At 40.2% G+C, this 22,085-nt stretch overlaps 1 protein-coding gene across 1 annotated transcript in view; it reads left to right on the forward strand.

Moving 5' to 3' along the window:
- Positions 1–1,354: 1,354 nt before the first annotated feature.
- Positions 1,355–22,085, forward strand: part of LOC121177536 (glucosidase 2 subunit beta-like) — a 107,495-nt gene continuing 86,764 nt past the window's right edge. Inside the window, exons 1-8 of the mRNA XM_041031866.1 lie at positions 1,355–1,540; positions 1,917–2,033; positions 3,487–3,582; positions 5,162–5,219; positions 6,191–6,308; positions 10,289–10,418; positions 17,899–17,965; positions 21,717–21,795. Of these exons, the coding sequence (XP_040887800.1) occupies positions 1,459–1,540; positions 1,917–2,033; positions 3,487–3,582; positions 5,162–5,219; positions 6,191–6,308; positions 10,289–10,418; positions 17,899–17,965; positions 21,717–21,795 (747 nt within the window). The 5' untranslated portion in view covers positions 1,355–1,458. The remainder of the gene's footprint in view (positions 1,541–1,916; positions 2,034–3,486; positions 3,583–5,161; positions 5,220–6,190; positions 6,309–10,288; positions 10,419–17,898; positions 17,966–21,716; positions 21,796–22,085) is intronic.

A 22,085-nucleotide genomic window follows, 5' to 3' on the forward strand; every position in this document is an offset into this window, starting at 1 on the left:
AAAAGTATGGGTTCAGTTTTTCTGGGAATTGCACTTCATACACTTGTTTTCATAAACGTATTCATTCTAAACTGCACAGCCCCCAAAACTGATCACTATAGTCCAAACAAAAAAAAAGTGTATTTCTTTTTCCGCTTCAGAATCCTCTCTCACTCTTGATTGGTCGAAGGATACGAACCAATAACTAGGCGTCAGTAAGACCATGTGCCTTTCAGAAAGTCACGGATTGGCCAGTTTAAATGTCCGTTGCATGTTGGGAGTTTTAAATACATTGAGCGGGCTTTTTTTCTCTTTTCGGGGAGGCAGTAGGGAGTCAGTTTACAATTCTGCCCTCAGACATGCGTTTCCACGTTATCATCGCAACTGTTGTTTGGTGTGGTTTCGCAGACTCGCGGAAAAAGGGAATATCTTCGTCTTATGAGTTCACTGTGTCCCACCACCTAGCTTAAAGATAGTTAGCGACATGTAGCGTGCTGTAACTCAAACGGCTCCTCAGCTTCAACACAGGTTACATGTAGCAAGTCCGTTTAAAGCTGCCGTCACTGTAGATACTTTTTAAACTGGTGTACGGAGCATTTAAATTGTTCGTAGTGGTAATAATAATACCAGACTGAAAAGTTTGGGTTTTTAAAAAAAAACCTAGTTCCAGTAGTATTTTACGAGACTCATGACGTCAGAACTGCGCTTTAAAAATGTCCCAGGTACATGTTGTCAGTCCCCCTCTTTCGTTATTTTCAAGGCGGAGTTCTAGGTCATCAACATGCACCGGTTTGTAATGTTTTAATTCTGTTACAGACAAACGATTCTACAGAGAGAGGTAGCCCTTTCTGTGCATCGATGGCTCGAAAATCATCCCCTTTGAGCAGGTGAACGATGACTACTGCGACTGTGAAGATGGCTCTGATGAACCAGGTAAAACGTTAACCTGTGGGTGAATGGATGAAGTTTCAGTCAGAGAAGCAATATGAGTTGTTGTAGATGAACTGAATGTTAGAGTGGCACATTAGTGATATGTCAATATGGGGAAATATTGTTGTATTTTAGTGGAACTTTAAAAAGTTAATGCGCTCCAATGTTACAATAACTTGAGCGTGACACACTTACGTTAATAAAAGTGTGGGTTCAGTTTTTCTGGGGATTGCACTTCATACACTTGTTTTCATAAACTTATTCATTCTAAACTACACAGCCCCAAAAATTAATCATTATAGTCCAAATAAAAAAAATGTTAAAGTGTATTTCTTCTTCCGCTTCAGAATCCTCTCTCACTCTTGATTGGTCGAAGTACTCGAATACGAACCAATAACTAGGCGGCAGTAAGACCATGTGACCTTTCCTTCCAGGAAGTCACGGACTGGCCAGTTTAAATGTCGGCTGCATATCATGAGTTTTAAACACGTTTGAGCGGGGTTTTTTTGGGAGGCAGAAGGGAGTCAGTTTAAATTTCTGCCCTCGGACATGCGTTTCCACGTTATCGTCGCAACTGTTGTTTGGTGTGGTTTCGTAGACTCGCGGAAAATAAGAGGAATATCTTCGTCTTGTGAGTTCACTGTGTCCCACCACCTAGCTTAAAGCTAGTTAGCGACATGTAGCGTTTGTAACTCAAACGGCTCCTCAGCTTCAACACAGGTTACATGTAGCAAGTCCTTATAAAGCTGCCATCACTGTAGATACTTTTTAAACTGGTGTACGGAGCATTTAAATTGTTCGTAGTGGTAATAATACCAGACTGAAAAGTTTTGTTTTTTTTAAATCTAGTTCCAGTAGTATTTACCAGACTCAGGACCTCATAACTGCGCTTTTAAAAATGTCCCAGGTACAACATGTTGTTGTCAGTCCACCTCTTTCGTTATTTTCAAGCTGCAGTTCAAGGTCATCAACATGCACCAGTTTGTAATGTTTTAATTCTGTTACAGACAAACGATTCTACAGAGAGAGGAAGTCCTTTCTGTGCATCGATGGCTCGAAAATCATCCCCTTTGAGCAGGTGAACGATGACTACTGCGACTGTGAAGATGGCTCTGATGAACCAGGTAAAACGTTAACCCGTGGGTGTCTGTTAACCAATGCTGGCAAATAGCGTCCCTCACTGTCACCAGTGCACTGTTAATTATTACCATACACTGACTTGACTTAATAATGTAGTTCTGTTATGATTTTCAGATATATCTTGTTTTTTTTTGTTTCAGTGATTTTGATTATGTGAACAGCCATGTTAAGCTGACATGTAATAGGAATGAAAGTTTGCTTATTAGTAGGGGTGTGCGATATGACGATAATAGATCGTGAAGGATTAGAAAGTGTTGACGATCTACCAGAGGAGAGAGATCGTATTATCGTCTATAGGGCACATTCTATTAATTGCAGCTCTATGCTTGCGCACAGACGCATGAGAAGTTTTTTTCCCTCGAAACAATCATGGCGAAGTATGAGCAGTGCTGATTTTTTTTTTTTTTACTAGCCTCGGTGTTTTAGTCAAGCTGTAGCGGGTAGCCATGGCCAACTACGAAAGTGAAAGCTTGCAGTTGGTCCCCAAAAAGAACTCCACTTCAGTCGTATGGACAGTGTTGGGGAGTAACGGAATACATGTAATGGCGTTACGTATTCAGAATACGTAACGCCGTTTCTGTCTTGGCCAACGCATTCCTGTCCCGGTTCTGTTTTGCCAGCTGCGGCTCAAGCTGTCGCTCCTGGTGCTCCTCGTCCGACTCCATTCTGACCGACTGATCAGGCAGTCGGCGCTGGGGCTTCTGGGAAACGCATCGGGTTGCCTTCGTTCATTTAGAGAATAAATATAAACTCGTGAAACAGAAGTATCGTCACGTAATCCACTGATTTCAACAATGTAACTGTATTCTGAATACTATCTATTTAAACTGTAACTGTAATGGAATACAGTTACTCGTAATTTATATTCTGAATACGTAACGCCGTTACATGTATTCCGTTACTCCCCAACACTGCGTATGAAACTGGTTTGGGTTTTCTCCAAACGACAAAGCGCAAACAACTGTCATTTGCAAAGTTTGCACAGAGAAGGTTCGTGCTTCGGATGGCAACACAACGGCTAAAGACATTACACAGAAACAACCAACTATAACACAAGCCTTTGATAAAAGCACGCCATATGAGAGAAGGAGCAAACGGTGGAAAGAGGTGACCTTTTTGTCTTTAGAAAGTTTTTACATAGAGAATAGTTTGGTTCTAAATTAACTTCATTGTAAAAATGAACTGTGATAAAATCGTGATCGTGATTTTACCATTAAAAAAATCGTGATGTGATATTTTTGCCATATCGCGCACCCCTACTTATTAGTGTACGGGGTCAAAATCAGATAAAAAAACAGCAACAAAAACCTTGTACACCACATGTACAGGTGCATTTTTATTCCTTTGCACGCATTATGAACAGTTTAGATTAAATTTATTTGTAGGGGAATTTTTTTTTTTTATCCATTGCTGACTTCTGCTTCTGGCCCCATGTAGGAACGTCAGCCTGTCCTCGTGGTCGATTCTACTGCACCAATCTAGGTTTCCGCCCACACTACATCCCATCATCGCGAGTCAATGATGGCATCTGTGGTAAGGCTTTTTATATTGCATTATAGAGGATGAAAAAAAAAATCACCTCTGTGGTGACTTTAGTAAACATTACAAAACCTTTGTTTTGCGGAAACGTGTGATGCCGACTATGTTCTATATATCTTGTAAATATATATAAATTTCATTTAGTTGTGAGGGTTTAATTAAAATAAGTTCATAAAAGTTCATGTCCTCATTTTATTGAGTAAAGAGTTGCACTGTTTGTTTTTCCCCTTTTGTGTGTTTTGCAGACATGGACAGGAATTCTTATTATACATGATGTCAAGAAGCTGACATTCTGGTGTACACACTGTCACTCCTTTTTGTAGTACAAACAAACAGATGAAGTAGACACAGCAAACAGAACATAGCTGTCTAACACACACATACAGACGTGTACTCTCGCTCTCCTCGCTCAGCTTTCCTTGAGGAACATCCTGTCTTTTTCCTCAAGGCTTTTCTCCATTCTTTCTTGTAAAATCTGCCACACTCTGTGTCTAATCAGATAGTTTTTCAGCTCCCCTTTCTCATCCACTTTTGTTCTCCAGTAGTTCTCCACTTTGGACAAAATCAATAAATTCTGTTGTCGACATCTCCTCTCTGTCACCAGCATTTTCAGCATTAGACAGAATGCGACCATAGCCGGTAAAAGAAATTGAAGGAATGAAGAATGAAAGAACAGTAGGGGGATATTTCTCAAAGCCCTGTTCTCCCTTTCCTTCCTCCTTTATTCTGCTCCCGCTCGTCTTCTCATACCTTCCCTGCCTTGAATTGAGCCACTTAATAGCTAACGCGTCGTCGCTTTTTGGCTTTGTCTGGTTGTTGAAATATTTTCATTGGCTTCCTTCCCTGAGCTGTAATGCTCTTGTTCCACCGGTCACCAATAGATTTCTGGATAATTGAGAAGTTTCACACTGTGCCCACTCTCTTGGGTTAAAACATCTGAGCGAAAGCTAGATCTGAGCACTTACAAAACACCATGCAACTGATCTTATAAGTGGCTGATCTCAAGAGACCCTCTCTGAACCACAGAGAGAGATATCTTGCAGAAACAAAGATCTAATCTCCGTCTTTAAGGATGAAATGTGGCTGGCTGGATCAACATCTGCACTCAAGAGAATACAGATTTATCAGTTTCATTAGTGTTGGTGGGAGCCTGGTATATGTGCCATTTAATGTGTTTTATAGGTAATGTTGGCTGTTGGTGCTAATGTCAAAATTACATGTAAATTCAACACAGTGTAACTGTTTTTTGCAATCGTGATAATTTTGAGGAAACTCTAGCGCTAAAACTGTAATTTAATATCGATTTAAAGACTTGTTTGACATTTTGGGAGATGCCCTTATTTGGTTTCTTGTTGAGAGTTATATGAGAAAATCATAGCACAAAGACTGGAAATTTGATTTCCAGTCTGTGTGTTGTTTTTAACTTTAATCTATATTTAATTTTACTGCCAGATTATGTACTGATCACATTTAGGATAAGGACACATTGCTAACCTCTCCTTGTTGACATGTTGTATTCTCTTCTGTTCTCTTGTATGTGCGTTGGATTGGTTTCTCCCGTGTCTCTCGCCAGATTGCTGCGACGCTTCAGATGAATACAACAGCCACGCTCACTGCCAGAACACTTGCTGGTCAGTTGAAAACTGAGATTCAATATTTATGAAATAACACATGCAGATTTCGACTCAAAATATGTTATTAGATGCCCATGCATTGCTGTAGAAATAAATATTCACCCAATCCATTATGTTTTCTACTCTGCATTTTTGGGCAACTTGATAAAAATGCTGACTTTCTTTTATGAAATTTGAATTTAACATAAGGCTGTTTATCAGAGCAGCAGTGTGGTAGACTGTTCACTTGCTGCGCCCACGTTATAGTGACTCATTTATTGTGCCACCAGGGGGCATGGTGTCACTATGATTAAAAACTCGAGTTGGTTCAGACTGTCTTTGAGTCTTGCAATGTATATGCATCACAATATTGTTTTGAAGAGTTTGTCCATGATAAAGACAAATCTGACTCATCATCTCATTACACTTTCCTTTTCCTGGTGTAAATTGTACTCTCAATAACCCCATCCAGAAGTGATATTCATGCAAATAATTTATTTTTTTTAAGATATGTATTATGTACACAGATTGTGGACTGTGAATAAAAACATTTATAAGAACCCAGACTCCTGCCAGGTCATATTTATTATCTTCTCTGAGCTGCACTACAAAGACGGACTATACTATGATTGTGAAATGCAGCTTGCTGTGTAAATGTAACTTCTAATACAGTAACCCACTTCTTTTGTTGACAGTCCTCTATTATTTAATTCTCTGCCGTTCGGCTCAAAACCATATACAAGCAGAGTATATCTCATTATGTTTTCACAAGGTCCACACTCATATTGTGTTTGCTAGACTTCAAAAACAATTTAGTTCAGCCGCAGAGCATCAGCCCCCATCTTATTTACTTTTCTATTTTCCCATTTGGATTCCTGCTGTATTGTGGGCCCTTAAAAATTGGATTGCGCCATCTCAATGACCGTAGCAGGGGTGGCCAATGTTTTCTCAGTAATGATGGGACTGTGCATCCTCTCGTTCTCTTCCAGGAATCTGGGACAGAGAGAGAGAGAGTATGTGGAGGGCCAGATGAGGACCTTGGACGAGGGTTTGCGACTCAAGCAGCAACTGATTGAGGAGGGAGTGCTGCTCTGGAGGGAGAAGCAGGTGCGTTGTATTCTGCTGAAGTAACTACTACCATAGAGAATGTAGCAGCAACAGAGGAAAGTCATCAGGGTTTTCCCCTCAAAAGCTTTATCCTGTTCTAGCTTCAAGAACACTAGTAACTTTTTCCACGTTTTTATGTTGAGCTGTGTCTTGCACAAAAAATCATTAAGTGGCCTATATATAGTATAAAGCAGCCGATATGTTTAAACTTAATCCCTTGATTAGGAGAAAGCAGGTAACCTTGTTAAATTGTTTGGAAAGGAAGACACCCTAAGTGGAGAAGTCTGATGATAAAGTTCCAAACAGTACCACAGCAAATATCTTGGAGAACTGATTTGTGTTTCTGAAAACATGAAAAAGAGAAACTCCTGACAGCCACAGAATAAATAGATATGACAATACAGTGAGATCGGCTTTGTGAGACTTCATATAACAAAATAGAATACCTCTAGAGTGTTACTCAAGGCACGTTTCATGTAAATCCAGGTGCAATTTGGCCTGTTTTACAGTGTATGAACACTAAATCTAAAAACCCTGAAATGTAAGGTCATTTTGAGATGTCATAGTTTCAGATTTTTGTGGTGTATAGTTTATCCTGTAGCCTGCAGAGTAAGTGCTCGACTGTAGTTGGAGCCCATTGCAGTCAAACTGGTGAACTGATATATGTTGCAAACTAAGTAGCTGTGGATGGTTTGCCCTGAAATTGTTCTGCAGTCTAGTATTTGGTTTTCAGCACCTGTCACTGCAGTGTCCTGGGTTTGAGTGTGGCCCGGGTGCTTTGCATGTCTGTCTCCTCTGTCCTTTATTGAGGTCAGCAAGCAAATTATGGAAGACTGCTGCAAAAATTATCATGAAAATGTACCAGTGTGTTTCTATTGTGTGTAGATATTGTCTCGGTTATCTTCGCTAGATTTAATTAACTTTTCAACTTGGCTACTTGCGCTGCCAGTCAGTAACTGCAGTGTTATTACCCGGCTTGCTTGCTAACACACTTGAGTGATAGGGACATTGAGGTTAATTTGCTTTTATGTGTGTTTCACTCTGTGAATTCCTGGTCTAAATGAGCAGCTTGTGCTCTATGATATTGTTGTGACCAAACATGTTCACGGCACCTGCTGCTACAGGCATCTGCCGTGCAGTTTTCAGCACCAACCTTAGCCTGCTGTGCAGTTAGTTTTTGACCTGTTAACACAATAGGTTCAGGGCTCTCTAGAGCTAAGAAATGTCAAGAAGCATTTTTCCAGCCATTAGCTCACTTGTATCACTTGTGTTTTTGTTGATAATTATGTTCAATTTTGTAGTGTTTTCTCCCATTTTATCAAAACAAATATATGAGTATATTATGTTTGTACTCAAAATGTATTACAGCTCCTATCCAAACTATTCTAGTTTGTACTTTTATCTGTGACCCATAAACATCATCATATTCATCTCCTGCCATCAGCTTAGCATTCCACTGTATATTCTTAAGGATTCCAGATATGACTATGCTTCGTTTGCACCCACTTTAAAGCAGTAAGGAGTAAATGTTTTGGGGGGGGGGTAAGTCAGTACAAGTAAACAAGTACCCGAGTGATCAAGCCCTTTCTGAATCGACGTGCTCCTTTACAGAGCTTCAAGATAAGCAGAAAGTGCTTCACAGTTTTTCCTCTGCTCTCCATTTGCACATTTAGTTCAACAAGCACTAGGCCAAATTAGAAACTGGAGCCCTGGAGTTCAGTGCAAATTAAATTGGTAAATTTGGCAGCTGAGGATCTCTTTAGATGTTTGTAATTTATATTTACTGGTTCAGTGGTCTCATTACTTAATGTATTATTGTGCTTTAGGAAATACAAGTTGCCCTCCCACCACTATTAGATGGTCAAGTCTGAAATTTGCAAGTTAATCGCCCTTTTTTTTATTGCGTCAGTAGTAGAAAAGAGACAATTGTAAGACCAGAGTATTGTTCAACATGTAGTTACGAACATTTTGAAATATTTAGTTGAGATTCTGAAGGACTCGCTGTCGGTTGGAAAATGTTGCTGCTGCACATTTCACAGTTTTGTTACTTTCTCAGGACTGCCCTCAGTCCTTGTTATTTTGTGCAGTGATAAAAAATTACTTTATTTCAAGTACTTTGAAGTCCTTTACAGCATAGTTTGTGTTAAAAAATGTCATGCTTGTTTAAATCATGTATTGCTTGTACTAAAAGATACAGTTGAAAAGATACCACTTATTTGACAACAGGGATTTTGTCTGAAGGCCACTTTTTATAACACACACGCACGCGCTCACACATCTGATTTGCCAGCTGATGGTCTCTGAGTGTGTATCCTGCACTCTTCTGTTCTATTCTGTTCTGTTTTCTTTTTTCCCTATGTTCTTTTCTGTGGCGCCTGATTGGCAGATCGAGGCTGAAGTGTCACCCAGCCCTCTGAGCCTCGCCTCACATTGTGATCCTCTTCTCTCAGTGCGTCTCTGTTGATATGGCAGGGTTACCTAAGGGGGCCTTGTCTCGGAAACCCTATGCAATGACTTAAAAGTGAACTCTTCCCACGGTTCAAGGGTTAAAGAAGAATGTGCTGTTAAAGAAATGACGCACTGTAAAACTTTTTAATCAAATTAGAAGCCTTTACACAATGAAAGCTGAGTGTAGCGTGTCAGCACTGTGTGCCCTAGAACCGGCAGAAATGGGAATGTGGCTGTTAATTGAATAGAAATTGGTATTCAATAAAATTCTCTTTGCGGAGGTTTGTGATTATCTTTCTTTTGATTGGCCCTTTCTAAGTGTACATTTTAAAGCAGGAAATGGTGTGCAGCATTTGCTAGTTCTCAGTCCCTTTTAAACTGTTTTTCTCTACATAATATAGCTTTGTCTAATATTTTTTTGTTTGGGTTTTAGAGGAATGCATAGTGCTTTTTTGTCCAAACTACATCTTTCCAAGAGTTACAGTATTTTAACACAGTGGAGGAACTTTTTGCATGTTAGGGGTGTTATTCACAAGTAAATATGTTCTTGTACACTCAAAATGGAGCCCATAAATCACTGCAGCAAAGTGGAGGTGGCTCAGCAAGCAACGTGCCCTAGAAAGGTAGTCATCCCTATCCGAACCAAGCAGAATCCATCACTGCATTGTGAGAGTCTCTGAGGAGAGATTGGAAGGCAGTATTGACACACACACACGCTTGCTTGCATGCAGACACACAAACAAGGAGCTGCTGCTCTTTCATATTAATTGGTCCATTACCGAGAGTGATGATAGGTTATGCTTGGTTGTCAAAAGCTGTCATTTTTGGTGTGACGGCAACACCTCCTGACGCAAGTGATTTAAATAGTCCATTGTGCAGACCCGAGTGCTGCTGTACCAGTTTTTGTAAATACGTGGACTGGTTCTGGTCTTGATGTAGATATACTGATGCATAAAGAAAGATCCAATTCAAAATACCATTCAGTGTCAATTCAGGCGGAGCTTTCTATAAATACTTTTGAGGCTATAAGCCAATTATGTTCATGTCAACAGTTGTACATTTTCACTATAAAACAAACACAATCATGACTATGTAAAAATAATATGATTTTGATGTGCAAGATTTTTTTGAATGAGATTGCACATTGTATAATCTCATTCTGTATTTGGGCTAATGTATTGCAGCGCATTGCAGTTCATACATGGCCACAGTGACAATGCTAACATGCTTATGTTTAGGAGGCAAAATGCTCAGTGTCTTAGTATAGCATGTAGCATGTAGACTTTTGCTAGGTAGCACTAAACATAGAGTACAGCTGAAGTTGATGGGAATGTGTTGAATGATTCTTGAACACGGGTGAACCAACAAAGATGTGACACATCTGCTGATATGCAAACTAAATGTCACTGTACAGCATATGGTTTTTGGACTTATGACTATACAATACCTGCAATTGAAAGTTATGAAAGTGTCCAACAGCTGCGGTGTTTACCATGTAATACTGACTGTAGATGTTTTCTGTCTGTCCTCAGGCCCAGCTCAGAGAGCTTCAGCAGGCAGCTGAGGACCTACAGATCAAACTTGAGGAACACAGGAGGAGGAAACATGAGGCGGACCGACTCAAAGAGCAAACACTAAAGGCACTGGAAGCGGGTGACAGTGGTAAGTGTTGTGCCACCTTTAACCTGCCATGATTTGGTTTGACTCCATTCCGAGTAATTTGCTCAGTCCACAGAATTGCTTCAGTTTGCAGACATTAGGTGATTGTTACGGCTACCACAGGGCCACTTCCATTTCATTTCAGCTCAGCCTTACATTGAACAAAAGTAAATTGACCTCGGCACCCCAGGCCAGATGGTCAGGATGACAAATAGTGGACTTTGAGAAACAGCTGGAAGGGTTAAATACAGATGCCTGTGCCATTGAAATAAATGGGCTAAGAGGAGTGCTGAGCAACAGCATATTGCAGTCCCACAGCTCTCCTTTTACGTTCCTCAAACCTTCAGAGAGAAGTTGCTTATGACTCACAGGAAAATTCCCTTATCGCTCCGAGCACAAGCTGGCTCGGCATTTAAGTGACGTGCAGACTTGCGTATGTGAATGTACAGAAAGTTGTGGGCCTGGACGGGAAATGGACTCATTTCATTTTTAGCACTGAAGTCCATAAGGATTTAGGATCATTACACGTGTGCTGGGAAAGCAGAGGATAGAGATTGGTGGAGTTAAATGAGCTCAAAGTTTTAGATTTTTGGGTTGTAGCAGAACAAATATTTGAACATTTTTACAAGGGTAATTTCTTTTGTCTGTGACTGACACCCTGTTGTTTGCTTGTCAATATATCAAGCAATGGTTGGTTTTTAATACTTTGCTGTTGTGTTTCCCACGTCCATCTCTGTTGTCACGGAATATTGGCAATTGTCTAGTGTCAAACTGCCCCTCAAGTAAAAATTTTGATTGCAGTAAAGGTCATTTGACTTTGGTGGTTCCTCTGAGCATGCATCCATCATGCTTCTTGCTGTGAGCTGACCTTTGCTAGACGTCACTGGCCCCCCATGTTCCCGAGCCTGTCATTGTTTTCTTCCATTACTGCTCATCTTTAGGGTGTAACAACCATCAATTTTCATTTCCGTGGTTGCGTTGGCATGTCTTGTCCATGTTGGCTATCTATCTAGGCTTTTATTATGCACTTCTAATGCCAGTTTGTGTGTGCGCATGTGTGTGCGTGTGTGTGTATGGGTACCTCTTTGTGTTGAGATTAAAGGGAAGTTTCAGAGACTTGAAGACTATTTATCCATCCTTTTTTCCCTCTACCTGCAGCCTATGACATTATATGTTGATTAATACTTGAATTTTAGTGAATAAGCTTCATTAATCTGCCAGCAGTATAACTCAGCAAACACTTTATGGCTCCCCAGTGGGCCTTACTGTTATTATTTGGGGTGGCAAGATGATAAGGTTTTCATGCATATTTTGATTTCATTCCCAGAGTTAAAACAAAAATGCGCGTGGCAAAGCAGAGATTGTATAGGTGAAGTAATCAAGGAAGCATTTTTCCAACTTTTACATTTGATAGAATTTTTAATGTGATCTGACTAATGCATGGCCCTCAGCTTGTTTTTTAATACTTCTTCAGAAGAGAAACCTGAAAAGCAGTTTAAAGCAACTTGCATCTCTTAAATCAGGTTTAAATTTAATCTCTTCAAAGTTTCTTGGATCTCCTGTTTCCTCCATGTTTTCATTACTCCTCAACATTATATAATTTTGTCATTGTGACCTTTTGACTCAGTGCCAGAGTAGAGGACCATCAATTAAAAAGCCTTAACTTCCTATAGACCTCTTTTCACCCCTGACTAGTACATGTGATTGTTCTATACACGTCTCCTAACCTGCACATTTTTGTTCGGCAAAGCATGTTATACAGTAAGACAAACCTATAAAACGGTTTCCTTAAAAGACACTTCAGAGGACCCTTGGGGACAAGTATTGTGAGTTACCTCAATTAAATAGAAGAACATCCCAACAAAGAATCAGTTTTTTTTTTAAAGAAAGTCACATCTTTCCCTTTATGACCTGTCAATAGCCCATGTCAAAGTAGGAATGAAAGGCCAGAAGAACAAGCAGCTGAGCCTGCAAAGTAGAACTTAACAGTCTTTCCCTTTACTGCAGCTGTCACTCAAACATGTCTCCAGGGCTTCATGCACAGCTATTGAGAAGTTTTAAAGGGCCAGGTTACTTGTACCCTCTGAGAAAATTAGTTTCTTATGTGTGTGCCACGGTGAAGAAAATATTGTAGGACTTGGTGAATTTAGCTATACCCTGTCCTTCTATTTGCCAAGTAGTGGAATTTGTATTCATGGATCTTTTTACATTTTGCTCAGCGTGCTGGGAAATCTGGAGTAAATTCTCAGTGGATAACAAAGACTTTGCTCTTCCGTTATGGCCAGAAAGAACAGTGATCACGTGTGCCTATTTTTGATAAATTCCCTCTTAATGCCCTCCTTGATGAGCTTTGGGTTCACATAAAGGTTTCCTCCTTTTCTAACGATGTTTATTTGATATGATCCCCTCGTGAAGAGTCATACTGCATTTTACATCTCGTTCTCGTTCTTTAATGGTACGTCCCAATATGCAAAGCTACATGGACTTGGAGTTCACCCACAGTTTGAGGGGATTTCCTCAAGTTCATCGCTAATCCAGTGGTTGACCTGGTTTCTCTAGCGAACCGTCTTGCAAACCACCTCCCTGCTACGCATGTTTTCCAAAGGTACATGAGTGCAGTTATAGTCGACCTATAGAATAACTGAAGTGCAAGGAGAGGACAGGATACCTCAGCTGTCAAAACAGCTTAATTTGTTGTCAAGGAAAAGGTTACAAAATTAGTCTTCATGTTTCTTAGTTCCTTTAATTATACATTTTTGTATGACCAAAGCGTGGTTTATGTCAAATCCATTATTACACAGGACATAATTCATGGTCTGTGAATTCAAATTTGAGAATCATGCAATTTCAGCTCTATTTACATCAATTTTTGACATTCTGTCATGCTAAACATACTAGGACTGCCACACTATTAATCATTATCTGAGGATTTATTTCCCGATTTCTTGATTAAAACATTTGCGTGATATAATGTTAGTGCACTGTGTGATAGGTTAATGTGATGTCTACAAATGAATGAATGTATGAATATTTTGGGCGCCATACCTCAGCCTGAGGGAGGTTGTTGTTTGTGAGGAAGGTGATTATCATTTTTACTGCGTTAATGGAGTCATTTGATTTGGGCCAGAAGTATTTCACAATAAAAGATGGATTATAGGAAATTAATTTTTAATATATAATAGATAAATTACAGAATTATATATTTTAATATAATCAAATCTGATCACAGGGTTTTATATTAACACCTGCTGTGTCTGAATTCTTTTTTCTTTTTTCCCATTTTATTATCGGATCTCGATGTGCATATTATGTAGGTGGACCTGGTAAACTTACAGTGTGTCTTCTCTGAGTGTCTTCAGATGTTGTAGTTTACATTGGCACTGGTGCCAACTCCTTTCATACCAGTTTGCCATCTGTTTGACGATGTCTTCATGAATTGTGCAAATGTGTGTAGCAAGGTTTTCGTTCTGCTCGATCAGTGCTGTCCCCCTGCAGTTGTGCTATGGAGCTCATGTCTTCCAGATGTGGCCTGGCTGATTCGATAGCATTTAGATCCCAGTGTGGTCTGCACTGATATGTGTTTTTCCTTATCCAGATAAGAAATTTGGATAAAGATCACGTTGGTACTTGGTGTAAATGGGGTCATAGTTTTGCTGCAGAAATATGTGTTTTCTGTCCAATTCATAAAGTTGCGTCCCAGTTTCAAGACTTTAGTGAATTGGCAACCTTCCCTCAGCCAATCAGGTCACACTAACCTTGCTAGTGAGTTTAAAGAGTGACTCATACTTCTGCCACGTAGGTTTGTCTACTTGTCTTTTAAAATGGAGACCTTTGCTGTTTTTACTTCTCTGCTGTTCTGAAGCATCCAGGATATTGTGCATTCAGCTTGCACAGAGGCAGTCACTGGCTTGCTTAAATGTAGCACTTACACCAATTTCTCTTGATTAAAAGCTTGTGTCTAGTTAGCTGAAGTTACTGTCAAGCACATTTTAAAGTTCTTGAGTAAAAATAACCAGTTCATTTAATTAGGGATCTGTCTTCAGTCAGTCAGTTAGAAAGTTGAATAATATTATATATAATACTTAAACCTAGGTCACTGGCACACTTGTTCATGAAGGCAATAGCATGAAATGATAAAATCCTTTTTGTCCAAACCATCCCATTTAAGATATACAGGCATCTGTGGACATGGCCAGTTACTGTGGGGTAAAACTGAAATTAATACTGTTACGGATACTTTTAGCATCCGTGTGAAATATATTTCATCATCTTTGTATATTTGTCTGTAGACCTACATATGCAGGATTTTGCATAAGGCTGTATGGATATTAAAAACATGTAATGTGCAGTGATGAAACACAACGTTTGTCTTCCAGACTGCCTCAGGATTTTAGTTGAAATTCCCCTGAGGATAATCTGGATGCAGTGGATTCAGTGCCAAACATTTCATGTTCATGCAGCCTTGATATACTCATATTTCTCCCTACTATAAGTATGATAAACAGGGACCACCTCATCTGCTCAAAAATGCATATTTGGGGCACCCTGATCTTGACTGACCTCTTCTGGACCGAAAACACCACGGCAGTCGCCGACAAGGCCCAGCAATGTCTGCACTTCCTGAGGGTGCTCAGGAGGAACAGGGTGGGGAAGAGGCTGCTGATGATCTTCTACCGCTCCTCTGTGGAGAGCATCCTGTCCTACTGCATCTCAGTGTGGTACTCCAGCTGCACTGAGGCGGACAGGAAAAGGCTACAGAGGATCATTAACACAGCAGAGAAGATTGTTGGCTGCCCTCTCCCCCTCCCGCTGCCTCAGGAAAGCCACGGCCGTCCTAAAGGACACTTCACACCCTGGCTCTCACCTGTTTGAGCTGCTGCCCTCTGGCAGGCGGTTTCAGGGCAACGAGAACCAGGACAAACCTCCTCAAGGACAGTTTTTTACCCCCAGTACCATCAGGCTGCTAAATGATCATAATATGCAACGAAAAACAAACTTGAACTTGTTCGTGCAATAAATGCTACTGTGCAATATGGGACAATTTTTTAGTTATTTCTTTCCTTCATTTTTGTCTGACACAAAGGTCATGCTGCCATTCTTCTTGTACATATGTATATAATCAGAGACACCTCCTTTGTTTTTCTACTTAATATTTTTTATCTTTATATATTTTTTTTCTTTTCTTTTTTGTACTTATTACATATAGGCACCTTAGAGGGAAGTGCCACTGTAATTTTGTTGGACATTGTTCATTGACAGTAAAGGCTATTCGATAATTTTGTGTAAAATTAAACACAGAAGTGAGCACATTTTGGTGCTTACCTTCTAGGCAGACATTACTTTCTATTTTTTTTTTCAGTACATTATAAAATTAACTTGCAGTACCCTGAAACTTGAGACCGGCAATCCATCTTCCGTCTTCAAGCCTTGGTTGTCTTACTGCACATTAATTTGTCTTCTAATTAGTTTGTGACGCTGTTCTGGCACATCAGCTCTAAGTTGTTTAAAATATCCTGAAAAGCCACAAGTCGGGACCTTGAGACGAGCGCTGAGAATAAGGCATTTGGCTCAGTCACTGTAATCACAACCCTGATGAATTTAAGAGCAAATTAAAATTAGTAAGTCAGTGATTGAATGCGCCATTTAGGTTAGAACATTTATTTACAGATCCCATCTTTGTATTTACAGCGCCTCCTCATCTCAGTAAAGGAAAAGTTCAATTCAACACCTGCAGCCCCTTGATCCATTTCCATCAGGCATTTTTTTTCCTCACAGAATGAGGTAATTTCCTGCCTGGAAATATTGCTTATAGTGTATAAAAGAAAACAAAATGTGGGTTTGTTAGCCTCGGAGTGCAGCGCCTACAATAACAAAGAAAGCTCTATGTGGATAACATGGTCTGTAGCCTAGGCAAAGATCTGCAGTCTCCTGCTGATATGTTCAATTTTCTCTGTTCTCTTTGTGCCCGTCTTTATTTTACGACTGTGCTGTGCTATCGCCAGGGCAACATGGGTGGATGAGTGATGGTGTCCATTAGTAAACATAGCCCCCTATATGTGCCATCGGCCTAAAGAGCCAATGTCTTGAACCTCCTTTCTCTCTCTTTTTTTCACCCTCCTACTCTCTCCTCACTTATTTTCCACATTCTTCCCCACTCTTCCTCTTACCTTTTACCACGTTGCTGCCCAGCCCCCACCACCCACTCCATCTTTTTCTTTCTCTGCCTTCCTCTCCTCCCTTCTCTATCTATCCTCCTTATGGTTGTTTTTCATAGCTACAGCTCTGCAGTGGCTAGAGGGAGGGATGAGGCCATTTCTCTTCCTCCTTCGTGCACTCATTTTTTGCGAGACAGAGCAACTAGAGGATGGGTTGAGAATGTCAAGCATTAGGTTGGGAATAGAGCGCTGTTAAAACAAAAGAATAGGCCACTAACATGACAGATGCTGTGTATATTGCAGAGGAATATTAGCAAATCTTGTTTTTTCCCCTTAGTTGAGTAGAGTCAACATCAGGGGTGAGGAATCTGGCTTCTCCACAGACATTTGCTGCTTCCAGTCATGTCGTGGGTGACAAGATGTGGTATACCATCTTGCATCTTTTTAAAATTAAATCCAAAAAACAGCATGACTTTATAAATGTGGATTTAAGGTCATGAACTGGGTTTTTTTTTTTTTTTTTTTTTTTTTGTTACACCCCTACAGAACACACTCATCTCAGACTCTCTACTGTAAACTGGGGGGAAAAAAATGCTAATTTCACAATTAGCTTTTCTGTAATTAGTACGGAAAGGTAATTGCAGCGGATGTGCAATTAGCATTATGTAAAGTGCTTTTCCCCAGATTTAGGGGCCAATCAGTTTGCCCCTTTACATTCACCGTTCTACTGATGATGTGGGAGATGCTTAGTGTCGAGCATAAGAGAACTTCCTCTCCCTCCCACTCCAATGAATGCGATTCATAAAATGAATCAGTTGGGGTCACATGCTCGCTGGAAAGAGGGTTGAGGAAGTTTTTGCGTCTCCTTTTCATCTGCCTGTGAATATGAATGGAGAAGAGGGAAATCACTGTCATATCAGCCGTTACAGCACAAAGCCTCCTGATTGCATTCTGGACTCTGACATGCTTTTTTTTTCCTACAGGGAAACCAAATGTTCTTGCACAGCGTGACTGACTCATTGCCTGATTGCCCAAGAACCTCCATCCTCTCCCCCCGCTCCCCATATTTTAAATCCAACTCTAGCTCTGTTCTTTTCTCATATCCCTGCCTCTCAGTTTGCATTCAGATGGATTAGTGTTTATTGCGCTGATCAGTGATTAAAGAGAACATCCTACATAATTTTGCAATAAAAAAAATATTGCCTCTTTGTTATTGTGAGTCATTGTGCTTATAACATGAAGTGCTAGAATATTGTTTCTTTAAACTATCAGGTATTTTTTGCAATAACCCAGATATGATTTTCTTTCTTTTTTTTTTTTTTTTTCAGGTCTCAGTCGTCAGAACAGCACAGTAACCAGCATCTTCCAGTTACTGGACAGCAACAGAGATGGCAGGTAAATAATATGCTGATCGGTTCATTGTTGACTGAAGCCATATGGCCTCAGTTTTTGTGTTCATATTTTGCCCTATGCTAAGCCATTGTAATGACTTTAGAAACTGTGACACTCCTCCACAGCCCATTCATGTCTGTTGTGTCATTCTTAAAATGTTAAATAAAAAAATAAAAATATGCCGTGCTAAATGTTTGTCTGCATTTCAATAAAAACAGTGATTTTTTTTTTTCTTTTTTTTTTATGTCCACCAGTGATATTTTTTACACTGGTATTTTTCATACTGCAACAGTTTCTCCCTCAGGATTTTACTCTTGCCAGGGTGAAAATGCTTCTGTCACAGTATTTAGATTGCTATGAAATCCAATACTAAAGCGCGTTTGCACCCAGTTTGGGCTTTTCTCCTCCCTCTGTGCAGTTTTAAAAATGTACCGTAGTGGGCTTGAAGACTGGGGAGTGTGAAAAGAGCAACATGGTTGAAGGTTTCAAATCTAGCTTTATATTTCAGTGGAACCTTTTTTTTTCCTACCAAATGATTTACTGAACATTGTGTTTCTCCAACTGAACTGCCTACTTCAACAGCTGGACACTAAAGGGAACAAGCTTTAGTGAGATACATGTAGCTCAGACTGTCATTTCAAATCTTATTTTACGATTAAACTGTTTTAAGAGTAAACTACAAAATCAAGGATCAAGGTTACTAAGATTTCTTATGAATTTAAAGGTGTGAGATGTAAAGTATCTCATAGAGCAGGTATTTAGTTTTACACATGAAAACAAAGGTAGCCTTATGTAACACCTTAAGGAATCACTGTACTGTCTGTCTTTCAGTGTGGATAAAGGGGGGGTTTCAGGGAATATTACCAAGTCAGATGGGGCAACAGATTCACAGAACTCATGTTCACTGACTTGCATTTCTCAAAGTCCTCATGAGAAAACCTGCTAATGCAGCAAAGTGGAACAAAAACAACATAATAGATGAGTAAGATGAAGAAGGTCCATAGCACTGGGTTAAGATAATGACTCATATTTTTGCTCTCACATTTATTCTATCTGCTCATGCTATAAGACAAATGGGTGTTTCACGAGTACCTAATTCACATCAATATGTATATGTACTACACTCATTAGTTCCACCTTAACTTGTGATGCAGTGAAGTCTCATCAGTCTGAGTTGAGTGCACACATCTCATTCCCCGAAACTCCTACACCTATTTGTTTTTTCAGCAAACTTCAAAAAGCAATTCATTGCTTTATTTGCATTGTTTAATCTTCAAGTCCCAACAGACCCACTTGTCGCTCCCCTACCCAATCTCCCAGCTTCCCCTCAGCCACCCAAGCTGACTAACTTGCTGTCATGAGCAGTGTTTAACCACTGCCAGCTTTAAAGAGAATGGCATCCATTTTGCTTTCCAGGGAGATATGTAAATTTGCAGAATGTATGATATAAGCTGTGCACCTTCATGACTTTTCACCACGGCTATCCTCACCTTCCCGCACCACGCCTGGACAAAAAAGTCAATACAACTTAAGCTAACTGGGCATATTCTCCAGGAAAGGAAGTGGGGCTGGGTATAGTATACTGAAAGCGCTATAAAACATATGGCTGCATCAGGGACGAAGTGCTTGTGCAGCGATATTCCAGGGAGCGCGATGTGCCCACTTATGCATTCCTGCGCTGGGATGTGTACCATTATTCAGCCCTTCTGCCTCCCCCCTCTATCCCTTTCCCTTCCCTGCCCAGCTCTGCCTCCATCCATCCACTCTCTCCCCTCCATCCCAAGTGGTGTCTCTCCACGGGCTGCGCTTAAACAAACACATTACTAAGCTGAAATATCTGCAAGTGCCGCTTATTTCTATACAGCCATTGTTTCAGTCCGTCAGTCATTGGGATTCGGTGAGCTGGCTATCTTGAGGCAGGACATGTATTGATGCCCTTTTGAATAAAGCAGGAGGTGAAGGCTTTGTATATGTATGCTACATCACCATTTTTTCCTGTAAGGCTCTGCAGCGCACACGCCCAAGTGTCAAGCCTGATTTAGTCGCTGTTATGATAAATTCAAAGTTGAAAGTCACCGGTATACCTGCCGCTTGCACATTGCCAGGCAATTTGCTGACTTTGAACCGGATTAGCATGCACATTGCCGACTCTTTATCTTGTACAAAAAAGCTCTTGGCTTTGTCCCTAATGACACTTAGCAAAACACTACCCCGTTTTTAATCCATGCGATTGGAATTGCTAATTATCTTAATGCAGATTCACAGATAATTGTTCTCTCATTTATACTGTGAACTAATCTCATTTTTGTGTCCATTTAGCCACCAATAATTACTTCATGGAAAAAATGGCAGCAGATTTTTCAGGAAGTTGTGAATCCCCTCTGAAATACATAAGACTGTGTCAAAAGCTAACATGCTGCTGATTATCTACCTAATTGTATTTTAATACAGATATAAACTCTGTAGAAATGTTGTTGCTGTGATTTGTGAGTTATCAGGTTCAGACATTTTCGGCACATGTGGTTAGTAGAGATTCAGTCTGAAAGTGCAGCCCACTGTGCCAGCTGGCAGGTAGTTGGCAGCCCAGTGCAGGATTAACTGGTACCAGTATGCTGGCCTATAAATAGAGTCTACCAACTGCTTCAGGAAATGAACCATGATGGAGCCTCCCAAAGGCCCACGAACAGGTTGTGCTTTTTATCCCCTCCCCTCTGTCCAGATTTATCCGTGTATGTGTGTGTGAGAGAGTGAGTTCTCTAATGTTTATTACTGTCTCTCTCAGTGAAACCTACTGTAGCCGTTCATTGCAAAGCAGTGGCTCTCATGATGCCATGATCTATATGTATATAAATGTCCCCTGTGACTGGGGCCAGGGCCACTTTTCTTCGCAAGACTTTGTCAGAGCTGCTGCTCTGTGCTGCCTCACAATGGAGAGAGCCATTGTTTTTCTCCAGCACTTACCCCAAGCATTGATCCCCTGTAGTGGAACAAGCTATTCGCTTTGTATGTTTGCCTGCACTTCCGCTTTTGATGGACTCCTGGGATTGATCTTGGCTATGCAGTCATTATCTCAGCTCAGTAGTGTTAGTTTAGGTGGAACCTCTGGAAGAAAGACACCAGCAGGGAAGAATAGCTGAAGAAAAGATCTAAGTGTTCTAGGATAAGAGGTGGCGTGTGTGATTTTGATTGTGCTGTGTGTAACGTTGTGTTTTGTGGCACTCGGAGTGAGATAGGCTAAAAGGGCGGAGGATCCAAGTCAATGCAAAGCTGAATAAGCCCAGTTTGAAGGATGAGCTAACTCAAAAATGAAAATGTTAAATTCCCTTCCATATCAGGTGAAATTTTTTTTAATCTGTTGCGTGAAGCCAAAAATCATGCTTTGTGTGTGTTTATTTTATGATCTCCAGGGTTTTTCTAACTCAAAAAACTCTAGTCCCCCTACTGTAAGTGAGGTTGACGTGTTGCTTCAGGTGTTCTGGCATACTTACCTTGTCAACAGGTTATTGATGTCAGTTGCAGTTGCGGAGGCCTCAGTTACATTTCAAACAATAATAGACAAAACAAAAAATATCTAATAATGCGTCTCATTAGCTAATCATGTTGTAAATCATAAATTAATATTAATTAATGTAGGAGTGGAAAAACAAACAAACAAACGAATGCTTCTTTTGTCGTGACTGCACCAAATTACCCCTGACTAACTCACACTTTAGTCATCTGCATCTTTTTTTTTTTCTTCTTTTGAACACAACAGTATAACAGTGGATGAACTCCAGGCTAAAGTGGCCCTAATCCATGACGAGGAGCGGGTTCTTTCTGAGGATGAAGCAGTGGTAAGTTGTCTTTTATTCACACATATTTTTCATATTTATACCACAATGCTGGCAGGCAGCTACAGTGAAAGGGTATTGAGGGTTGCTGATGACAAATTTCGGTACCAATGTTCTATTCTAGATTATAAAAATGACTCTGACCTAAATTAACATCTATTCACCTCTTTGATGCCATCAATAGATGAGTTAAATGCAAATGCTCTCGCAGTGAAAGGCTTTATATCGAATGATGTGATTAATGTTGTGACAAAGTAGAATAGCTCCCACACACTTGTCCTGAAATGTGTCCC

Source organism: Toxotes jaculatrix, chromosome 23 (assembly GCF_017976425.1).
Source record: "Toxotes jaculatrix isolate fToxJac2 chromosome 23, fToxJac2.pri, whole genome shotgun sequence".
NCBI lineage: Eukaryota > Metazoa > Chordata > Actinopteri > Toxotidae > Toxotes > Toxotes jaculatrix.